This window comes from Tachypleus tridentatus, chromosome 13 (genome assembly GCF_004210375.1).
Source record: "Tachypleus tridentatus isolate NWPU-2018 chromosome 13, ASM421037v1, whole genome shotgun sequence".
NCBI classification, from domain to species: domain Eukaryota; kingdom Metazoa; phylum Arthropoda; class Merostomata; order Xiphosura; family Limulidae; genus Tachypleus; species Tachypleus tridentatus.
The window spans coordinates 118,744,623-118,765,831 of NC_134837.1; the positions used below are offsets into that span (position 1 = coordinate 118,744,623).

The 21,209-nt window shown below is 30.6% G+C and overlaps 1 protein-coding gene across 6 annotated transcripts in view; it reads right to left on the reverse strand.

Moving 5' to 3' along the window:
• The window catches only part of LOC143238923 (uncharacterized), a 91,820-nt gene that overhangs the window by 32,307 nt on the left and 38,304 nt on the right, over nt 1–21,209 (reverse strand). For 5 of the 6 annotated variants that reach the window (XR_013020840.1, XM_076479570.1, XM_076479568.1 and 2 more), the window contains 5 exons: nt 16,992–17,066; nt 13,777–13,840; nt 11,384–11,515; nt 7,993–8,083; nt 5,862–5,956 (listed from right to left, as the gene is read on the reverse strand). Coding sequence is in view for 5 of the 6 variants with exons in the window: in XM_076479568.1 (XP_076335683.1) it covers nt 5,862–5,956; nt 7,993–8,083; nt 11,384–11,515; nt 13,777–13,840; nt 16,992–17,066 (457 nt within the window). In the remaining variant the exon portion in view is untranslated. Of the gene's footprint in view, nt 1–4,626; nt 4,748–5,861; nt 5,957–7,992; nt 8,084–11,383; nt 11,516–13,776; nt 13,841–16,991; nt 17,067–21,209 lie in introns of all 6 variants that reach the window. The other variant, XM_076479571.1, reaches the window with a different exon arrangement.

The window sequence follows — 21,209 nt, forward strand, 5'->3', positions numbered from 1 at the left end:
AGGCACACTAAACCTTAGGAATTGACACAAATATAAAACTTGAAATCAGATACTCAATGTAAAAATTACCTAAATTTGGGTTCCTATTAATATTTGAAGTGCATAACACATAGTTCAGTTTGTAAATAGTACACGTTTGCTGTAGAATAACTATAGCTTACCCTAATGTCTTAAAATATTTTATTACGTGTTTTTATTACAATGTGTTTTTGTAAAATAGCATTAGTGAATGCCAGAATTTCCATTAACATAATAACAAAGTTGTTGCTGTTTCTGATATAATTCCTGAGAAAAACAGATGTCTTCATTTTCTTTAAATTCTAAGCTTAATATTGATGCACTGGTAGTAAAATCACCTGGGTCAGGTAATCAAAAACCCAACATGTATCAGTTTTTTTCAAGAATCTATGCTGATCTCTATTGAATACTAGCATTAAAATATGAGACATAAATGAGAAATGTAATGGTGTTCTAATAAATGTACAACTGCAGTGTGTGCATGTATATATTTTAACAAACAAACCCAAACAAAATAAACTTAAAAGCACTACACAAATTAAAAGGACCCCATAGAACAAGCTGTAGTGCTGGATATAAAATACGCCCTCGGGTTTGGAGATAACTGCTAAATTAGGATTCACATTGTGATGGGGATACACCAGTCTTAACTTTTGTTCACCAGTCTCAAATGAAGAAACTATAAATAAAATAAATTCCTAAAAATACAAGTTATGAGAGCGAGATGTGGGTGCTAAATCATTCAGTGTCCCATGTATCACCCTTCATGCCAGATGTGAGAATGAGTTTATACCACTTTTCACGAGAAGGTCCACTGGTTTATTGCAATATTAATACCAATACTAGGAGCTGCAGTCTATGAACCAAGTGAATGGTGATTAATCACTGATTCCTCCAAAAGAAGTCTAAATAAAAGGTGTTCTCCTTCACAATGGTAACATATATGCATCTATTCCTGTTGCTCATTTGGTTCACTTGGAGGAAATTTCAAGCCTCTTTGTAATAAGGTCAAATACAAAGAACATGGTTGGCTATTTTGTGGAGACTTGTTGTTTGGTTAACAATCCAGTGATGCTAGTTTCCATGTTTTTTTTGTGAGTGGGACAGCAAAACATGAAATCAGCAATGGCCACATAGAGTCAACCTGATACAAGATCAAAAACTTTGAATGTGAAAGATTAGTTGACACAAAAAGTCTTGTTTCTTTCACTTCACATAATACTGGGTTTGATGGAGCAGTTATTGAAACCTTAGACAAAGAAGGCAACTGTTTCAAGTATCTGTGTGTACAATTCCTAGCTCTTTCAAAAGCAAAACTTAAAGGGATTTTTGTTGAGTCTCAGATTAGGAAATTGGATGAAAAGTTTGAAAGGTCAGTGAGGAAAGATGAAAAAGAAGTATGGATTGTCTTTAAAGATGTTATTGACAATTTTTTAATGCACAACAAGGACCCAAATCAGGAACATATTGTCAGTAACATGCTTGATAAAATTAGAGTTGGATTGTAATACAAGCTTGAAAATTCATTTCTTGTACTCGCATATTGACTATTTCTCTGAAAATCTAAGTGCTGTCAGTAAAGAACAAGGGAAAAGGTTTCATCAAGACATCAGTGAAATGGAAAACAGATTTTAAGGAAGTATTACACCTTCCTATATCAGCATGATGCTGGTCATTGAAACAAAGTGTTTCAGACACAATACATAAAAGAAACACCACAACACATTGCTTAGAGACTAAAAGATGTAGGTTTGACAAAAAAAATCAAGATAAATGAGGATATATATTCATTTGACATCAATATTGTTCCATTTTCTTTAGTTTATTTCATTTTTGTTAACAGACATAATAAAATGTTCATTGTGGTAAATGTAGTAATAATTTGATCTATGCAAGAGTTTTCATTCTTCCCAATTTTTAAAAAATCCTCACACAATAGACAAAAAATAAATATTTTCAAAATCTGCACAGATGAGTTAGAAGAAACCTGTTATCAAATTTTTTATGAAGTTTATAGATGCAGGCCAGTGTTATTTTAATTTCTAGACCTAAATAATGTGCTTTACATCTGCAATTGAGGTATTTTCAATTTCTAATTCTACCAGAAAAATAGTGTAAATATAATTATTTATCTCAGAATTATTGATACTAATTATATCATCTTTGTATCTATAAGTTAAAGCACAAAGTTTTTGGACTGATGCAATTTTCAATAAACCTATTCTCACAATAATAAATATATAAATTTGCATGACAAGTTATCTCCTATTGGAACAGTTATTACTTGTTCAAATACCTGGTTCCTTAAAAACAATTATTATATATATATAAAGAAACTTAATATGTATCTGTTAAATTTGCCTTCTTCCAGTTATATGAAAGAATAACAGAACTGTTCTATTAATTAATTCATAAGATAAATTAAATCTTCAGATGTGATTAAATTAACTGTTTGAATATTTTACACTTGTTCATAGTTACTTTGGTATTCAAAAATGGAATATTTTTTATTATCCAAAAATATGTTTCTTATTATTAATACACAGATTTTTAACTTTATAAAATAAATGTTAAATAAAATTAATTAATGAAATGGCCAGTTTTTTGATAACTGATTTTATTAAACTAGAAATAAATCTAACTTTAATCAGATAATTAAGGTTAGGAACAGCATAAGAAAAGGTAATAAATCTTAAAAATAATTTGATTTAGAATAAAATTGATTACAAGCCTTAATGAAATTTAAATTAATTCTTAAGTACATAGAACTTCCATTTTAAAAACCATCTAAGTAGATAAAATATAATAAAGTTAAGTTTCAAAATGTATTCACCAATATTGTTTTCAATAGGTTTTATAATATTTTGCTTATTACATTCTGTAGTAATTCTGTATTTTGATTATTTTCTAATTATTTCACATAACAGTTTATCTTTTGTAATTTCCAAGTTACCAGTAACACTATGTTTATGAAAACTATAAATAAATAAAAACTATTTTCACAGTCACAAGATAAGTTATTAACTTGATCTACATTTAAACTAGTCACAAATTTGTATTTCAAATTGGTCCACTATTATAGTTATAAAAGTTTTCTAACAGTTTACAGAGAAAAATATTTCTTTTGTAGCATGATGAACAATTTTAGAAATCTGCAAATCATCAAATACTTCATGATTAAAATCACTTACCAAATATAAAGTTTTAATTTGGAGTTTCTTTCTTTCAAAACTTGATAAGTCATTGACTTGTAATTAATATTGTGTAATATTAAAGTGTTCTGCAAGATTGTTTCAAAAATTAAATTTTTTAATCGTGTTAATTTATTCATGACAGTGAGAAACCCACTTGAAGTAAAAATGTATTCTCAATACGACTGGTATTAGAAGTTTACTTCAAGTAAAGTACAGAACAACATTTCAACCTTCTTACACCGTCTTCATTTGTTAACCTAAAGATGACCTAAAAAGGTCAAACATTCTGTACTTTATTTTAATTAAAGTTTTAGTACCAATATCAGCCATCTTAAGAATACATATTAATTTATGTTCTTATTTTAGGAAGACTAATTTGAAAAATATTTTTTAAAAATAATTTAAGTATACTAAAATTAAAAATATCTAAATGACTACAAAAGTCTAAACAATCAACATTTTTTTTTCTTTTACCCTTATTTTGTTACTTTTATTAAAAATATCTATCTATAAAGAAAAAAATTAGCAATACAATCATCTTTACTGATTAGGACTATTAAAATGGTTTAATCCATAATGATATAACATTTTTAATTTTAAAAATGTAGAAGTTCTCTTGTTGAAGTTATTAATTTCTTCATTAACAATTTCCAATATAGTCATCTTAACAGAAGTAAAAAGAATTCTAAAATGTTTTAATTCTATGGAATTTATTAAATTGTTATTAATTTGAGATTCTGCACTACCAGAAAAATTAGGGTAGGGCTTTACTAGTATAATGGGGGCTACAATGCCAACTGCAGCAGGCAAGTTTACCTTACTAACCCCCCCATGAGGTAGTATGTTCTTTCTTTCTTTTACTATGGAAAGCAGTCAACTTACCACAACTGTCTGCATGCATTGAAGATTGGTTTAGATGTGGGACATTGTGGGCTTGAACACCCACACCTCACTCCTAACTTGTATTGTTTATTGGTTTTATTTTTATAATGTTCTTCATGTAAGATTAGCAAACAGAAATTAAGACTGATGGATGGTGTATCCCCACCACAATGTGGGTCCTACTTCCACAGTTACCTTCCAAACTCAAGGCACATTTTATATCAAACATCACAACCCATATCCTGGAGATTCTTTTAATTTAATTTTGTTTGGGTTTATTTGTTCATATAAAAGTCATTTGGATATGTTGTTTTTTACCCAGTCTTTCTATTTGATTTTATTTTGTGTAACTGTTCAAGTGTTAATTTTTTATAAATATACAGCCACATGTGTATATGTGTGTGTATAAACATGTGTATGTGTATATACACATTGTGTGTGCATATATGTATACACACTGTGTGTGTGTAATTAAATCATACACCCTTAAAAAGTTGTCTATATGTGATGTCTATTAGAAAGATACACTGACATTATAGTCTTCAACATCAGTAGTCGGTAGATGAAGAACACTGACTGACATCGACATCAGTACCAATGGCAGCAGCATTTTCATCAGTAGTTGACGTACATTCCATAAAATGATGATGTGACTAAAGTGGAATAAGACATATATTAAAAACATCTACTTCATAATATATTCTTCCCGTCTTCCAACACACTCACTAAGAAACAGGTGTATTTAGTACCCACTATAACCATGGCCTAACAATCAGTGGCCCTGTTGGTGAAATAAAACTTCCCAAACAGAGTACGTGGAATGGCTACACTAAGCCTACGTCATCTTGTTCCACAAAAAATACTTCATTTTCTATAGCAATGCAAGATCCTAACTCCATGGAAGTACACGATGGTATCGAAAGTATGATTTACAGGAATAAAATCAGGGATGTAACGATAGCAGTGTGTTCACGAACACCCCTGTTAAGTAAAATATCATCAAGCTATAATTTTATCACATGGTTCTGATCTCTACACAAGTCTCCACTGAACTGGAAGCCATATTGCCTTATTCAGTTTAAAATAACAGAAAAACAGCCTTTATTGTCTGTTTAAATCACAAGCAAATGATTTTTCAAAGGTAAGATACAATTGGTAATTATAATACACCATGGCAACCAACGATAAGAAATGCGTTTGCTTAAAATCAAACTACATTTTTACTGAAGTTAAAAAGTTCAAATTAGCATTATTTTGCTAAAAGCTATTTCATCTTTCCTCCTAGAAGGTTCTGAATACAATATTATTCTCAGACACAAATTTAAGGTCACAGACACTAATTATGTAAATAAGTAAATATTTTTATTTGGTACTGAATTATTTTCAACTCTGAAGTATTCGTTTAAAAAAAAACGTGTGCAAGAAAGAAAACTTTATTTTGAATTTGTTTTCATATCAACACTCCAACTGTGCCCACAAACCAAGGTGCTCCCATCCAAGCACCATGAAGTTAAAGGAATTATCTATGAATTTTATTAATTTTGAAGTTTACCGAACTAAGAAAATTAATAACAAAATATTTAATTTAAAAGCTGAAAAACAATAACGTGGTAATATTAGGACAACCCTCTTCAGATATAATAGGATATTAATTACACTACATCTTTGTAAATAGAAAAAGGTAGACATATGTCACAGTTACAAGATCTATTTTATCTTACAATAACTTTAAAAAACAGTGAAAATCATTATGATAAAAGACACTACCTCAGCATAAAGTGTGGGAACGTCAGCCTTTTCAATCCCAATGCACATCTTGCAAGGCGACATAGCGGCCAACTGAAGGACAACCTGACCAACACCTAATACAGTAGAAAAAGTTCATGTCATCCTTGACAAATCTTGTTTGTGCTTATGTTTTGCACATAAGAGTTGCTAGTTTCAGCATAAAATTTTATAAAAGGAAACACTTAGTCAAATGCAGTAACATGAGACTTGATGTCTAAAAGTTATAAAAGGTTAATAGAAAATGCAATGTTTTTGTGTTTCAGGATATTTTCACAATGCAATTCAAAGACTCTCTGCACTACCAGTCCATAATTTCAAGTTGACAGAGTAAAAACAAGGCAGTTAATTAACAGCACCTACCACTAAACTCCCATCTAACTAAAATCTGTTTGTACTTGCCCACAAATTTAAACTCCAGAACATATAAATATTCTAGGATATGTCTGTTATGTTTAGTAATCCAACCCTGTTCTTGGTGAAAACCAAACTTACTCTATTGCATTTTGAGGAATGTGACTGCCTCCATGCCCCATTTCGCTTATGAGTTTCTCAGAAACGTTGTTTATGGAGTAAACTGAAACTTCACGCTCATAGAGATATGCTTAGTACGTTAATTCCACAAATATTCCCATAAGAAGGCAGTACAACAGGATTAATTGAATTTGCCATTTCTGTCACCTTCCAATTCTTTTTGTCGTTAAAGTTGCAACATAAAGCACAACATGGTAAGTTAATATTGTATCGTAAGTAGTATTGGAAGGAATACGAGTGCCATAAAGAAAGTACCTCTTTGTACATCACATATTTACTGCTATCAAATAAACGTAACTGTAGTGCCCCTAACGTATAACGTGCTACTAGTAGTTAAACAACAACTTTCAACAATGTTCCTTGTGACAGCTAGCATAAAAACCCACTCTAATATGAGGTTCAGAAGACCCCTCATTACTTACAGAAGCCCCAATGTACGTATCTAGCTTCTCCAATATTGTCAGTTACTTCCATGGCTAAAACATATCCTAAAAAATCCATTAGTATGCCTGTATGTTATGTTGACTATTACCAGTTTGTATCCACATGCTTGTAAGTATGAATAGCTGAAACAACTATGTCTCCATGACCTTCAGAGGGTTAAGAGCACAAAACGTATACCAGATTTGAATGCACACCTACTTTAGATTCCCCCATAACAATGAGCAATCTTTTGAGTACATTTCAGCACCCCCTCCCCACAGTAACTCAAATTCATAAGGGTTATGCCATACACGTTAAAACTCTCCAGGTGATCCCAAGTTCACTTGTCAAGTTATTTTCCTGCTAGTTTCAGAACTGTGAAGCCAGTTCAGAGAAAAGAAATTCAAACAAAACACATGCAAGACAAATATCATTCTTTGATAATGCACCTAGCATATTCACATTACTTTCAATAAATTCTAGACTCTCACTGACATAAAGATAAGAAATAACTGTATCAAACTATTCTGTTTGTTATGAATTTATTAAGCTGAAAGACTTCATTCAGCACTTACCCACTTGTCACAGTCATTTAAACAAGGATATTCACAGAACTCCCAGTAGGGACAATCATGCTCTACATAAGCTAGTAAAAAAATGTCCACAAGGAAGACTTATAGCTTTCAACGATTCTAAAACATGAGAGGCCAAACACTATTTTTTTAAAACACTTTTGAAGTTTGACCCAGTATCTTAGTATTGTATTTACAAAGTAAAATCTAATTTGTCTGGACATTTGTACCTTCGACAGTGGTATGAGATAAAACAACAACATGACACTGCATTGTTTAAAACACAATATTTTGCCCATATCTTTTACATATAAACTCACCATAAAAACTATTTATTCAGATTAGTCTATTCACTTATTAAATAATTTATCCAACAGTACTAAAAGTAATATATACTTTTAATTTCTAAATAAGAAATTACAAATGGTAATTATTATTTTTAAAAATAAATGTGAAACTCAGTCTGAAATTGAATTTACTATCTTTCATCAAGTTAATCCAGTTTTGGGGAATTCTTGTCAATAATCCTGAATGATGGCAAATTAAATACCAAGCTTCATACAGTGATACAGTTTTTCACTCACCACTCCCAAGGTCAAGAAACACATCATCCTTAGTGATTTCAATCTCCTGTATCATCTGAGCCACAAACTCATATGATGTTTCTCCATATACCTGTGGTGTTAAAAGTAGAACATTTTATCTTCCCTGGAGATTTGGAAATTAGAAATGAAGAATAATTGCCATTAAAGGCATAGGAATCTCTTATTTGTCAGAATATTGAAAATCATTTTAAATCTTAACATCAGTTTATTTTTCTTTATGATTAATTTTGCATTTTTCAAAAGGAATACACAGGTGTGTACCTGCACGCTCATTGAAATAAGCTGATATTTTGTGTCTTTCAAACCCAATATTTTAAACAAGTAAAATTTTTTAAAAAACCTAATTCCTCTTTGTCAAAAAAAAAAGGAGTGAATAAAATGGTAATTTTACAAAGTAAAAAATATATATTTATCATGGTTTATGTTAGATCAAGCTAGTGACTGTGAAAATGAATGAATCCCAAAGACTAACATACTAAAAACACTATCATTTGGACAAAACAGTATGGGATGAAGAAATTAACAACAGGAAATTTTTCTCAACACTGAACCTGTTAGATAAAAAGTTTAAAAAACAATCAACACCGACAATTTTGTTTTTCTCTCCCAAACTGATAAACATAACTTCTTGAATAGATTTCAAAAAAAGGAAGGCATATCTAAATGTGTCCTCTCAGTCACTCATTTTACATTTTAATTTTCCATATTGTAGCAACTTTTATTATAAAGCAGGTATAGAGTCCAGTAATTCTGAATAAGTAGGAATCCCTCTAACTCTCAAAACAAAAATACAGTTAAATTTATCTTATGCACAAGTAAGCAAGATCAGATAACCTTATCAGTCACATTTCATTTAAAATGTATCTTTACATACGTATCTGCAAAATCTCTGTTCTTTATTTAACCTGAATAATCCAGATGTCATGTTTTATTGTAACTCTCCAACTACTTCTCAACCAAATCAAAAACTGTCTGAATATTTGTCATATTTTATCTGAAGCACAACACAAAGTGAAATACTTTCAATTTTTTCCAATAATGCAAAGAGTTTAACAGAATCCAAAGAATTTAATATTAATAGTGCAAACACTATACCCTTAATATTTTCTTTAATGAAGCCCTTAATGTAAGTAGAAAATATTTTAATTTACAAGGGATACTATAGTTTACAGAATGTGTTCCATTTAAAACATACAGGTTTTAAATCTGTAATTTAAAACAAGCTTAAACTACCAGCAGAATTAACTCAATGTTCTCACATTTTGACAGTCCCAAAATGAGCTATGCATCTGAAATTAAGAAAAGCTGCAAATCAACCGTGCTTCTAATTTCTTATAGAAATTTGCTGTGGCATTCACTCGTATAGTTTGTTCTGCATTTTGAAGAATCCCCAGATAATTTTTAATCTAAAATGATTCTTATATAATGCAAAAAAATAAAACATTTCAAAATTGGTTAACGACTTTGGTGCTACAAAACATACACCAGTGGTGCAACTTCAATGGCTGTATAAAAACTGTTTGAAGAAATACAGAATTTTACAGGAATGAACAAAAAGTTTTTGTCTGTTTTATCTCTACTAAGCTGTGAAACTCGCTGTAAAATATCATCCATTATGGTTAAATTAACAATCATACAGTCTAACTTGAATTTAATTAACCTCACTTTGTCTGGCTTTAAACTGTTTTACTACCTTCAGTAGAAATAAACTGCTCCTCATGGCTAAGCAGCCAATCACTTACTCTAGATCTGTCTAATTATTTCTCACTTAATATGCTTCCACAACTTCCTCTCTGTATCTGCATGTACTTATAACACATGATAAAAAACTTGAAATGTCTAGCCCTCTAGTGACAACAGTATTAGAAACAATGAGAAAAATCTCAAAGTTTTGTGTAAGATGACATCAACATCACAGAAGCCCATCAGAACAATTAAACTGCATAGAGTTACACAAGAAAACTTGTCATAACTATCACAAGAAATATAATTAACTTTTAACATTCTAGTTATGAAAACTAAATTATTATTAAATATTAACTTAAGCTAAACAGTCTTGTATATCCAACAATTTTCTACTTGTAATATGTTAATAGCCTATACAATCATCTAAGTCTAAATTCTAATTATTAACTAATCTTTATTTTAATTAGATATTATTTACTAACTAGATGTTATTCTATGTTCTGGATGGCTGTTAAACTATTATGATCTTCAGGAAGGTCCTTAGGAGAGGACTATTTCTATGATAGTAATTGTCTGGTTCTAGATCTTCACGAAAGTCCACTGTGTTATACTTTTGACTTGTGTTCCCTAACAGAACTTGAATCAATAACAATTTGAATGTTTTCAATCAGAACATCCACGTTTCGTTAACAGATACTAAGAAGTCAGAGTGCCTAATGCTGGCCACCACCAACACATACATATAGTTCATCTCATAACAATAAATTAACAGTAGGAACATGGGGTAAATTTAGTTGTTAATTAGAATTTAATTATTTTTAAAATATGAGCTGTATGGTTTAGTGGCTTCTGGCTTTGAACTTGTAGTTGGATGGTTGTGGGTTCGAGACTGGCCCTTATCACATTGCAGTGTCTATAAGTAAGACACTTTACATGACTTTTACCCGTTGACCTAGTTTATGATGGATTTCAGCTGTTAGGTGAAAGTTAACCTGCAGCATACCAACATCCCATCAGTGGGGATGTGTCACCAGTCTTATCTACTTGAAATTAGAGTTAATTTAACTTAAAAAAAGACAAGTTAATAATTAGACTTTGGTTATTATAAACACTACAAACCATTATAGAAATTTTACTTTGAATCATCACAACCTTACCATAAATACTTGGGGTTTTCTCCCTTACAAAACTGATTCCCAGAACTAGGGCCAGATTATTTATTAAGCACAATAAGCACAGCGCCTAGGGTGTACAAAAACTATGAGTCTACGAAAATGTTCCTTTAAATAAGTTAACCATAGATGGCCAAAAAATAAACAAAAACATGAAATACACATTTTACTGTAAACACTATTACATCTTTAAGTTATATGATATATTTTTGTATATACACAGTTTGTGTACTCACATTCACATAAACATACAGTCAATATTTAATTACAGTGTATTAACACACATAAGCAGCAAGTACACATTATGTGCATATAAATACTTATATTTCAAACTAGAATTTATAATCTGTATATCTATAATTTATCTAACTTTTGGTTTAACTCATATAGCTGGTAGGGCCTACGAACAGAAGGTGCCTAGGCCCTAGAATTGTCTTGATCCAGCAGTACCCAGAACTAATAATAGCATATGAAAACAATATCAAAAATGAACCAGAATGTTAGTTACCTACCTCTGGGGAAAATGGCTCATACTGATTTAACCTTTCTGGATCAGTAACTGAGTGATTATAAACCTGCTGAATGATGTGCCTCAACAATTTAGTTGATGGTTGGCTACAAGCAGGAATGGTAGTGCCTTTACGCTAAATGTTTCAGATAAACAAAAGCAGCTTATACTTTTCATTGAAAAACTGAATTAATTCAAACTCTTTTTTAAGTCTAAATTTCACCAGCTACAAGTTATTTTAATACAAAACACACTCAGTTTCATACAATGATTTCCCAAATTTGAAGACTTTATAGGACCAAAAATAAAAGATAATCTACAGCTAACATTAAGATTTTTAATCTAACAAGAATTATTTATTATAGTTACACATATCATAGATTATAGTGAAAGCTAGTTTGGATATTCATTTGGTTAACTGATGTACTTCCACCACTACAAAAATCTGACAATGCTGCTTGACATTATACTACACCAGAAATCACTTTCTGATTAAAAGGATATTTTATTTCTCCTTCTCCAAATAATTGTTATCACTTCCAAAAGTATGTGATAAACTTTACTTACTAACCAAGGTTTGAAATAAAAGCACACACATACATCTGCTATAGGGCAGATATGATTTCTTTTATGAGAGGGGTTGTTCTAGCTTTCAAACTGGAATGTAAGTTAATGACCAATATATGTTCTAGCAGATGCTCATTGAAACAATTCTACAGTAATTTTCATAAAAAATAGTAATGAATAAACATAAAATGTGCTGTCAACCCAATCCTTAGGATTAGAATGTATACACAGTTTGATTGTCTAGTGGACACCTTGCAACTGTCTTTTATCATATCATATGTTGATTCAATTACAAAATTTACATTGCATATTTTTTTAAATAAAGGAGACTGACTACAATATATCATTTACAAAAATCTTTGTTTTTTTATGTGATGCATACATCCAGCACAACAGAGCAATCAGCTTCACTAAGTGGCTGCAACAATATTTTTCCACTGGATGCCACTATTCCTTGTAATTTTATTAGGTGCACGAAAAGTCTGCTACCAAAGTTAGCACTTTCTGACAGTTGTCATTTCTATAAATATTCAATTCTAATCAATTTATTGGATATTTTAGAATAAAATCATGCTAGTATAATACCATCATGTAAAAACAAATATTCATAAGTGAAAAGAGTACTGAAACAAATTTCTCTCTATATACATTTTTTCCATTCATGGTTCTATCTTTGAAATAATTATTTTAATAAGTTGATAAAAGAAGTATTGGTTTTTCTCGGGTCAACAGTTTAACACATATGAAAACTGATGAATTTATCTTGATACTAATATGAAATTTAAAGGAATTGCAAAAAATGAACAATTTTCCTGTTACATATTCTCAAAAATATGAGAAATAGTGCTCAGAAAAGTCATAAACCTAATATACAAAATACTTCCTCATGGTTTAACACTGAAAGCTGTTAGAGCACTAGAAATCAATAGGCCTAACATCATATATAATTTATGGACAACAAGATAATGGAGTCCATTTCATCCACTCTACTTAAAAATAAAATATTCAAAGCCAACCCTTATCATTCAAACATTTAGATTAACCAAACCTGTTACAAAAACTACCATTTTCACCATTAAGCACAAACACAGTTAATGCATAAACAATATCACTTCCCTTAACAATATTAAAACACCTCAATCAGGGATGATAAAAATAATTTACAGATTTGTTTCTATATTTCTTCTAATTTGTCCTCAAGTCTAAAATTACAGGAGTGTAAAAAACATTACGTAGAAATTATGAGGAAGGTGAAACAAAACCCCTCTATAGCTTGTGTGTTTTATTATAAGTTCCAATTATCCAATTCTTTCAAATGCATGCCTAATAAGAGATTCTGCTTTTACAACTGGGAGATAACAAGGCTGAAAGAAAACAACACATTAAACTGCATTTAAATCTAGCTAAATAAATCTTTCCCTGATGTAGGTAATTAATGGATTTTTATGGACACACTTATCTGACTACTTGCCCATGAAGGTACGAGTGAAGCATATCCTTCTAGCATTATTGAAAAAAGTTTTAGAAACTAAAAATTGTAGGTTTACATTTTATAGAGTGAAAGTAACTTAATGTATAACCACATACATGAGCTTTGAATGTCACGTGTTCCATTCATAAGAAGCCCCTTCTAATTTCATAAATTAAATCAAAACGACTAGTTCTTATTGCGACATTCAAAGTCCACGATCATCAGTTGCATAACAACTAAACGAAGCTGACCACCACATAACACTGAAGTGCTCAAGCATTATCACATGATGCAGAACACAGGGATAGTAGGGTTAAGCATCATCACAAAAAAAAAAGACCACAGAAACAATCACTCACCAGGTGCAGTACACTATCAATAGCATGATTGTACAAATCACACAGAGACTTCATACTTCTGTAACTAAAGGGAAAAATAACAAATGTCACTGATTACCATGGTAGACACAGAATTTTCTCCAATTTTATCCCATTATCACAAAGTAAAATCAAGATTTTTTTACATTTTCACAAATACTTGTCATGACTCTCAACATTACTCCTTTTATATCTTTTTTTAATTTTGTTAAAACTTTATTCGATTAAAAGAATGAAAGAAAATAATTTAAGTTTTCATACTTTATTTCTGTTAATAAAAGATTGGATACATAAAAATATATCTGAATTTCAGTAGGTGACAAATAATGAAGATATACATCAACTACAAGCTGTTCTTTATTATCACAGCAAAAGATGAATCATAAACATTTCTTCATGGAACTGAGTCTGGATACACACTGATTAATATTTAGAAAAAGAAAAAAAAAAGGGGGTTACTCATAAATCTCCAATCAGGCTAAAAAGCTTCAAATTATTACTATGCCATACATAAAATTAGTGTAACATTTAGAAGTGTGCAAAAAAACAACAAAGAATAAGAGAGAAATGTAGGCCTTTACTTCATTTTATAGGAACTAAGAGATCATAATATGGGATAAAACCACATTTAACAACCTAGAGTTCTGCCCACACTTTTTTTATAGTTTGATTTGTTTTAAATTTCACACAAAGTTATATAAGGGCTATCTGCACTAGCTGTTCCTTAGTTAGCAGTGTCACACTAGAGAGAAGGTAGATAGTTATCACCACCCACCACCAACTCTTGGGCTACTGTTTTAAGAACATAGTGGGATCAACTGAGATATTATACTGCTCCTACAGCTGCAAGGGGAAGCATGTTAGGTGGAACCTGGATTTGAGCCTATTACCAGCAGATTGCAAGACAAGTGCTTTCACCACCTGACCATGCAAGGTTGGTTGTAAGAAACAAAAATTGCAGACAAATATATGTAGACTCAGAACAATTTAATAATAAACTTTAGTCACAAAATGAGTGCTTTAATTTAGACATGGGAAATTAGCTTGATTAAATGATCATCTCTGAGCAAATATTACATCAATTAGTATAATTAATTAACTAAACTTATTTGCAACCATTACTGTTTTTACTTAAAGTAATTTAAGTATTGCCATTACTGTTTTTTTTATTAATTCAAGGTTATTCATACCAATCAATTAGTGTCATATCTCAACAAAATAAACTACTAATCAAAATTAGCTTTCAATTAACATTTTTCTAATTCCAACAATCCAAGCATACTGGGAGGATAACTGATGAACAGAATGTAAACAATTAAGCTAATTATTATTTTTGGATTAAGCATACAGGAATTCCATAAAATGTAAAACTTTCAAGACAATGAAACCATCATAAGCCTGTGTAATCAATGTATGTATTGCTATACAAGTAAATCATTTTCACTGAAATCAGGTAAAACTTTGTTGTGTTTAAAATATTGACAACTGCTGGCTATAGATTTCTATAGACCAATCATAATGCAAGAGTCTTATAAATATGTATTTTCAAGACAGCTGGTATGGCTATTAGAGCTTTAATTAAAATAAAGTATCAAACAATGTTTTATTTGTTAATCTGAAGATGACCTAAGAAGGTTGAAACATTGTTCTGTACTTTATTTTAATTAAAGTTTTGATACCCATATCAGCCATCTTGGGAATACATTTTTACTTCAAGTGAGTTTCTCATCACCACAAACTCTTCATCAATTGTTTTAGAACCCACAAGAAACACACCACTAGTATATAAATGGTTAACAGGCTGCATAACTTGCCATTTCTGAATAGTGTTTGTTTATGCTGTGCTTCAACATTATTTTTCTTATTTTCAACATTATGTATTCATTACTGTTATAGCAACAATAGGTTGTGTAAATGACCCAAACATATCCTGTTATATTTGTGGTAAATTTGTTGTACATTTTATCTAAGTACACGTTTATTTTCTTTCCAATTTGTAAAAAATTGTTATGTGATAGAAATTTTTTTTTTTTTAATCTGTGTACCTGATTTACAGAAAATGTGTTATTAAAAGCAAAACAACCTTAACAAAGTTTAATTTACAGGCCTAAATTATCAAATTGAAAGATAAGAGAAGAGGGGGGGGGGGACAGCAAAAGGCAAGTCATCCAATGAAGTTAATTTTAAAATCCTGTCAACTCAAACACACCTTCATGGTATATCTAGCATGGTACTGTAACGGACACAGACTTCCTGTACTTCATTTACTTCACCAACACCAGGTGGCCACTGGTGAACACATTTTATAAGATCCATCTGTCATGGGGTTTTTCATTGCCTCAGTTAATTAGATCATCAGAAATCTTAGTAAACTTCACCTCTACTATAAAATGTTATGTTGGGAAAAAAGTCTGTTTTGATGTTATTTTTTTAATGTCATACAGTTAATAGTTTTTCACTGTAAGGATAATACAAGTCATTTTGATTTATATGTTATTTGAAGTAAGTAAACTAACTTAGTTTCTGAATGATTTGATTTCAGTACTTGAAAAGAAGCTGTATAATAACAGGATTTTTTCTGCAAACAGAAACTATTTCTTTTAAACCAACTGGAATTTAAAAACTTGCACATTTGGTATCTCTGATTTAGACTTGAGTGTTTGCCTACAAACGTCTCTGTAGATGCTGATAACTGTAATAACCAGCCTTATAACTCTATGTATACATAATTTAACACACTAGCATCGTAGCTCCTTTACAATTTCAGTATAATACCTTAATTTGTCAACTTTAAAAATATTGATCACTATAATTAGAAGTTACCTACTGACTAAAATAGTTTAGTTTGGCATACAATGACATGCAGTAATATCTGGTGAGTTGTTAAATTAACTGTTCCAGATATGTCATAAACATGACAAACAAGCACTAAAGTGCTGAGTGTGCATTTGTAATTGTGTTGTTGTTTTTTTAACTAAATTCTACAAGTCACTAGAACTATACTTAAACTTTTAGGGCAATAGTACAGTGATGAAAAACCTTAAAAGACTGAACACAACACAATTATTACATGCCATTATGGTTAGAAACATTGAAAGAGGCCATTCTTTGAATTCCAAAAGCTGTTAACACTTGAAACACTCCTTTCAATCAAATGGTGTTCAGCTTGTGTGCAAAACAAATAAAAAACATCTTACCTTCTTGTATCATAATTGTTTAACACATGGTTTTTAATGGCCAGTTTCAGCTCTGGGAAGTCTTCACAGACCCACCTACATACAAAAACAACAGTTAAAAATATACTTGGATGTTTTTATTCCTTATTTTTCAAACCTTCTAATCATATTTTTGTCAGCTAAGTAATTTAAATGCAGTCTTATAAAAATCTTACAATTTTTTTTAGATGTTTATATTACTATTCTATTCACACTTTAACTACTTAAAACCATAATTCTTTGTGCATGTTGCACGAGTTATTTTCGTAATTTCCTAATAATTATCACCATACCTTACATAACTTCAAAGTTTTTAATTTTGTGAATAATAACATGGTTTAGATTAGTTTTCAGATAAAGAGACAGAAATGTTATCGAACAGCATCACTGTTAATGGGTAAATCTAGGTTTTTAATGAGGTGCTGATTAGGCTTAAGTTGTTAAAGTAACCTTATGGAAAGTTTTTAAACTTGATAACAAAAAATCTTTATTTATTGTGGTTTTCTTTCTCTGAATTTTACTTATATCAAATGTATATTGCCAAATTACTAACAAATATTAACTATCAAATAAATTGAGTTCATTCATAAATGTATCACTAATGGTTAACTCAAATATGAGAGTTCACCCACACAGACCAAAACAGGTTTTAAAACAAATCTATTTTAAATTATTTATTTATTAAATTGCTTGTTGGGTCTATTACTTTGCTAAACACAGGTAAAAAAAATATAAACCCTCAACATTACTATTAATCTTATGAACTACTGCTGGGTCCTGTATATATTTCACATGGCAAAACAAGGTTTCAACCACTTGATTGGTCAGTTCTTTATTTCAAGTGGATAACTGAAGAACTTAACTGTTTATCTTCTTAATTTGAAAGGTCAACCTTCCCATAAATGAATCATGACTAAAGTGTACTTTACTAAACAAGAATATACACATTAAAGTTCATTCCAATATTATTGAGAAATAACTACCAAATATCTGGTATGTATAAAAATAGAATATAAAAAAACCAGCAATGTACTTAAAGGCTGGCATGTGTATTTACTGAGAATCCACTTACAAAGGTCAGTTTCCAGCAAGCTTATCTAGCAGACATCAATTACTGAAATGAACATGTGTGCATGTGTGCCCAAACACTACTTTCATTTAGGCTAATAATGGCCACACCTCTCAATGAGTAGGACAGAGAAAGAAGTCTTGACTTTTTATAATTTTATGACAGACTAAATAAAAGAACAGTAATAATTACAAACACATCTTTATTTTATAGTTAATATACAATAGGAAGAAACTCCATTGAGAGTATTTTCTCTATCTCTTTCTTTCTGAAGTACAACAACTCTTAAAAAGGTAAGGAAAATCCATATTATCATAAATGTTTATATAAAGATAGTCTTAAGCTGAAGAAGAGAGGATGAGACTTGAGGTGATGTTACTTTGGTTGAAAACCCTGTTATAAAAAAAAAAACACTTAACTAAACTTGGTGCACAAAAACTAAGTCCCCTAGAATACAGGGAACAATCCACAGCTAAACATTAAAAAGGAACTGCTACATACACATTTAAGAGCAAAGAAATTTTAAAGAAACTAAAAATAAATAAATAAACAGCAACCATTAGAGGCTGATCTCCTTGACTGTTACATTTTGTTTGGTTTGGTAGAAGTCAATATATATATATTGTGCGTGTGTATATTATGATCGTATTGTTTTTTTTTAAACACAGGCCAAATTTCTTTTTATTTCTTGAATCAGTGGCATTCCATCTTTGTAAATCAAAATTCAATAGGAAGATTCTCTACTCCCATTAGATATAACCAGTGGTATTCAATTACAATCTTCGTATAAACAGTGTCATCACTATCTCACCCCCTTTTCAGGCAGGGGAATAAAATTTACTAACTAAATACTAAATTGTATTAATAAAATACAAGTGCAATAAAACACTTTCTTCTATATATTAAAATGTAAAATATTCTTTACAATAAACAATTTTAATGCAGTGAACACCCATGTGCATAACATTTTCCTTTGAAGTACACAAAATCAAAGATAATTCATTTTAAATCTAATTATATCATGGCTTCACAATGCACTGATTTTCTTCCTTGTTAGAAAATGTAAAAGAAACTGTTTCATCCTATTAATTCCAATAAATAACTTCCGAATACTACATCATTTCCCATCTAATCAACACAGTTGATTTACATATACTACACAAAGTTCGTCAGTTTTCCAATGTAGTTTTGTTCATAAGCGATGTTTCTCAATTTGTAAATAACAAATAACGATCAGATACTTTCAGGTTAAGGTAATGACGCCATCTAGTGTAAAAACAACAATCCTTACAGATATGGGCAGATGCCAGCTGGAATGCTTAAATAATTAAAAACGTTTTAAAAGATCCCCCATTTCCCAACAACTGATGTTTATCTATGTAATAGACATTAATCCCTAATACTCTTAAAACTGGAATCTTTAAAGACATACTTCTTAATGTCTTAAGAGGACAAAACCTTTCTCAGCTTTTTCTGCCTCTGACTTTAAAACAATGTTTTCACTGAGATTTATTGAAATACATTGGATAACAACCGTCAGTATCACAAACTATTAGTATTTATTTGGTATGTTAATCAAGTCACGATTATTTTTATAAGCAATTATCAACGATTCTTGACAAATATGTGGGCACAAATATAATCCTACTGCTGTCTAAATAATACTACAATTACTAAATGTTAAGCCTAAAAGTATTTGATAAAACTGGCTTCCATATTTAAATATTTGATAAACTTATGCTATTTGAAGAAAATATTATCTTTTCAAAAACAATTACTAAAGGTTAAGCCTAACGTCATTTGATAAAACTAGCATCCATATATTTAAGTTTTAAAACTTCAAATCCAGTTCGTATTATAAATAGTAAGTTAATATCTAATAATTTTTAAAATGTTATCAAAATTCTGGATTTTCTAGCTTTAAAAAATTAAGTATTTGTGAAATCTAAAAGTAGTTTTAAATCTCTTATATTTACGTTAGTTTCTTTTTCTTTTCTACAGCATGCTTCAAAGGGTGTATATATACATGTTTAAAACGGTACGCGCTAAAAGTAGATCAGTATACAACTAGAAAACTGCAGGCGAACTATGTAGTTATTACTGGTCACACGTATTTATTAGATAAAAAAACTATCCACAGACTTAATTTGTTATAATGCAAACCTAGTTTAAGACAGCTTTTCCTGTCCCATGAATGTTTTTATGAGGGGGGAGTAAAAGTTCATTTTTTAAAATAGGAAAACATGGTACATAATCCTAATTAACAAGTTTTAAATTTTTCGTGAGTGATATCACATAAGTTTGCCTGTTTCTCTTCCTTTCAAAACCATGTAGTTGTATTGTAGATTAAGCCCAAAACGCACTGAAATCTTTTAATCTCTTACTGACCCTCATCACAAACCCACGTGCAACTCCCCTTGTACCGCGTGCTTCGCGGCTGGGTTGAAAGTCTTAATCGAGAGGTGAAGCAGTTTGTGGCCTTGAGCTGCGGAGCTCAGACGCGCATGCGTCCCGATTTTATAAAAGATCCCATGTGACCCAAACTGATTTGTCAGTTTGTCAAACTCTGTGTACATTTTTTGTTTTCTGTTTATCATTACTAACAATGTTCAAAAATCTCTGCAACACAACAACAAAAATTAAATGCGTAAGTATTACAGCTATTCTTTTTTATTTTTTTACATCTACCGTCAATTAAAAACCAATCAGGGTGAATTTTCATCCATAACAATGAAAATATTTGGCGTGGTATAAAAATAGAATGCCAAAAAGTATACTTTTCGGTCCACACTGATACTTAGGAAAAGGTAAGGTTTGTTGCCCTTCATTCTCCAGCTAAGTATGATGAGATACTGAAAATCGCAATCCATATAATTTCCTTCGTGCAACAGAAAGCCTCGAGTTAGGTAAGGGCCAGGTGCTGGTATTATACAAAGTCCGAACTGTAACTACAAATTCACCAGTTCAATGTTATCTATTCATGACTATGGCCGATTCGACAGCGAGTTCTCACGCCATAACAAAGACACGGTTGGAAGGAAGAAAAAAAAAAGAAAAGAGGAGGTTGGTTGCCATGTCAACTGCAGATCGTTTTAATAACAGCTGTCACGTGACTTATGGCCTAGAACACG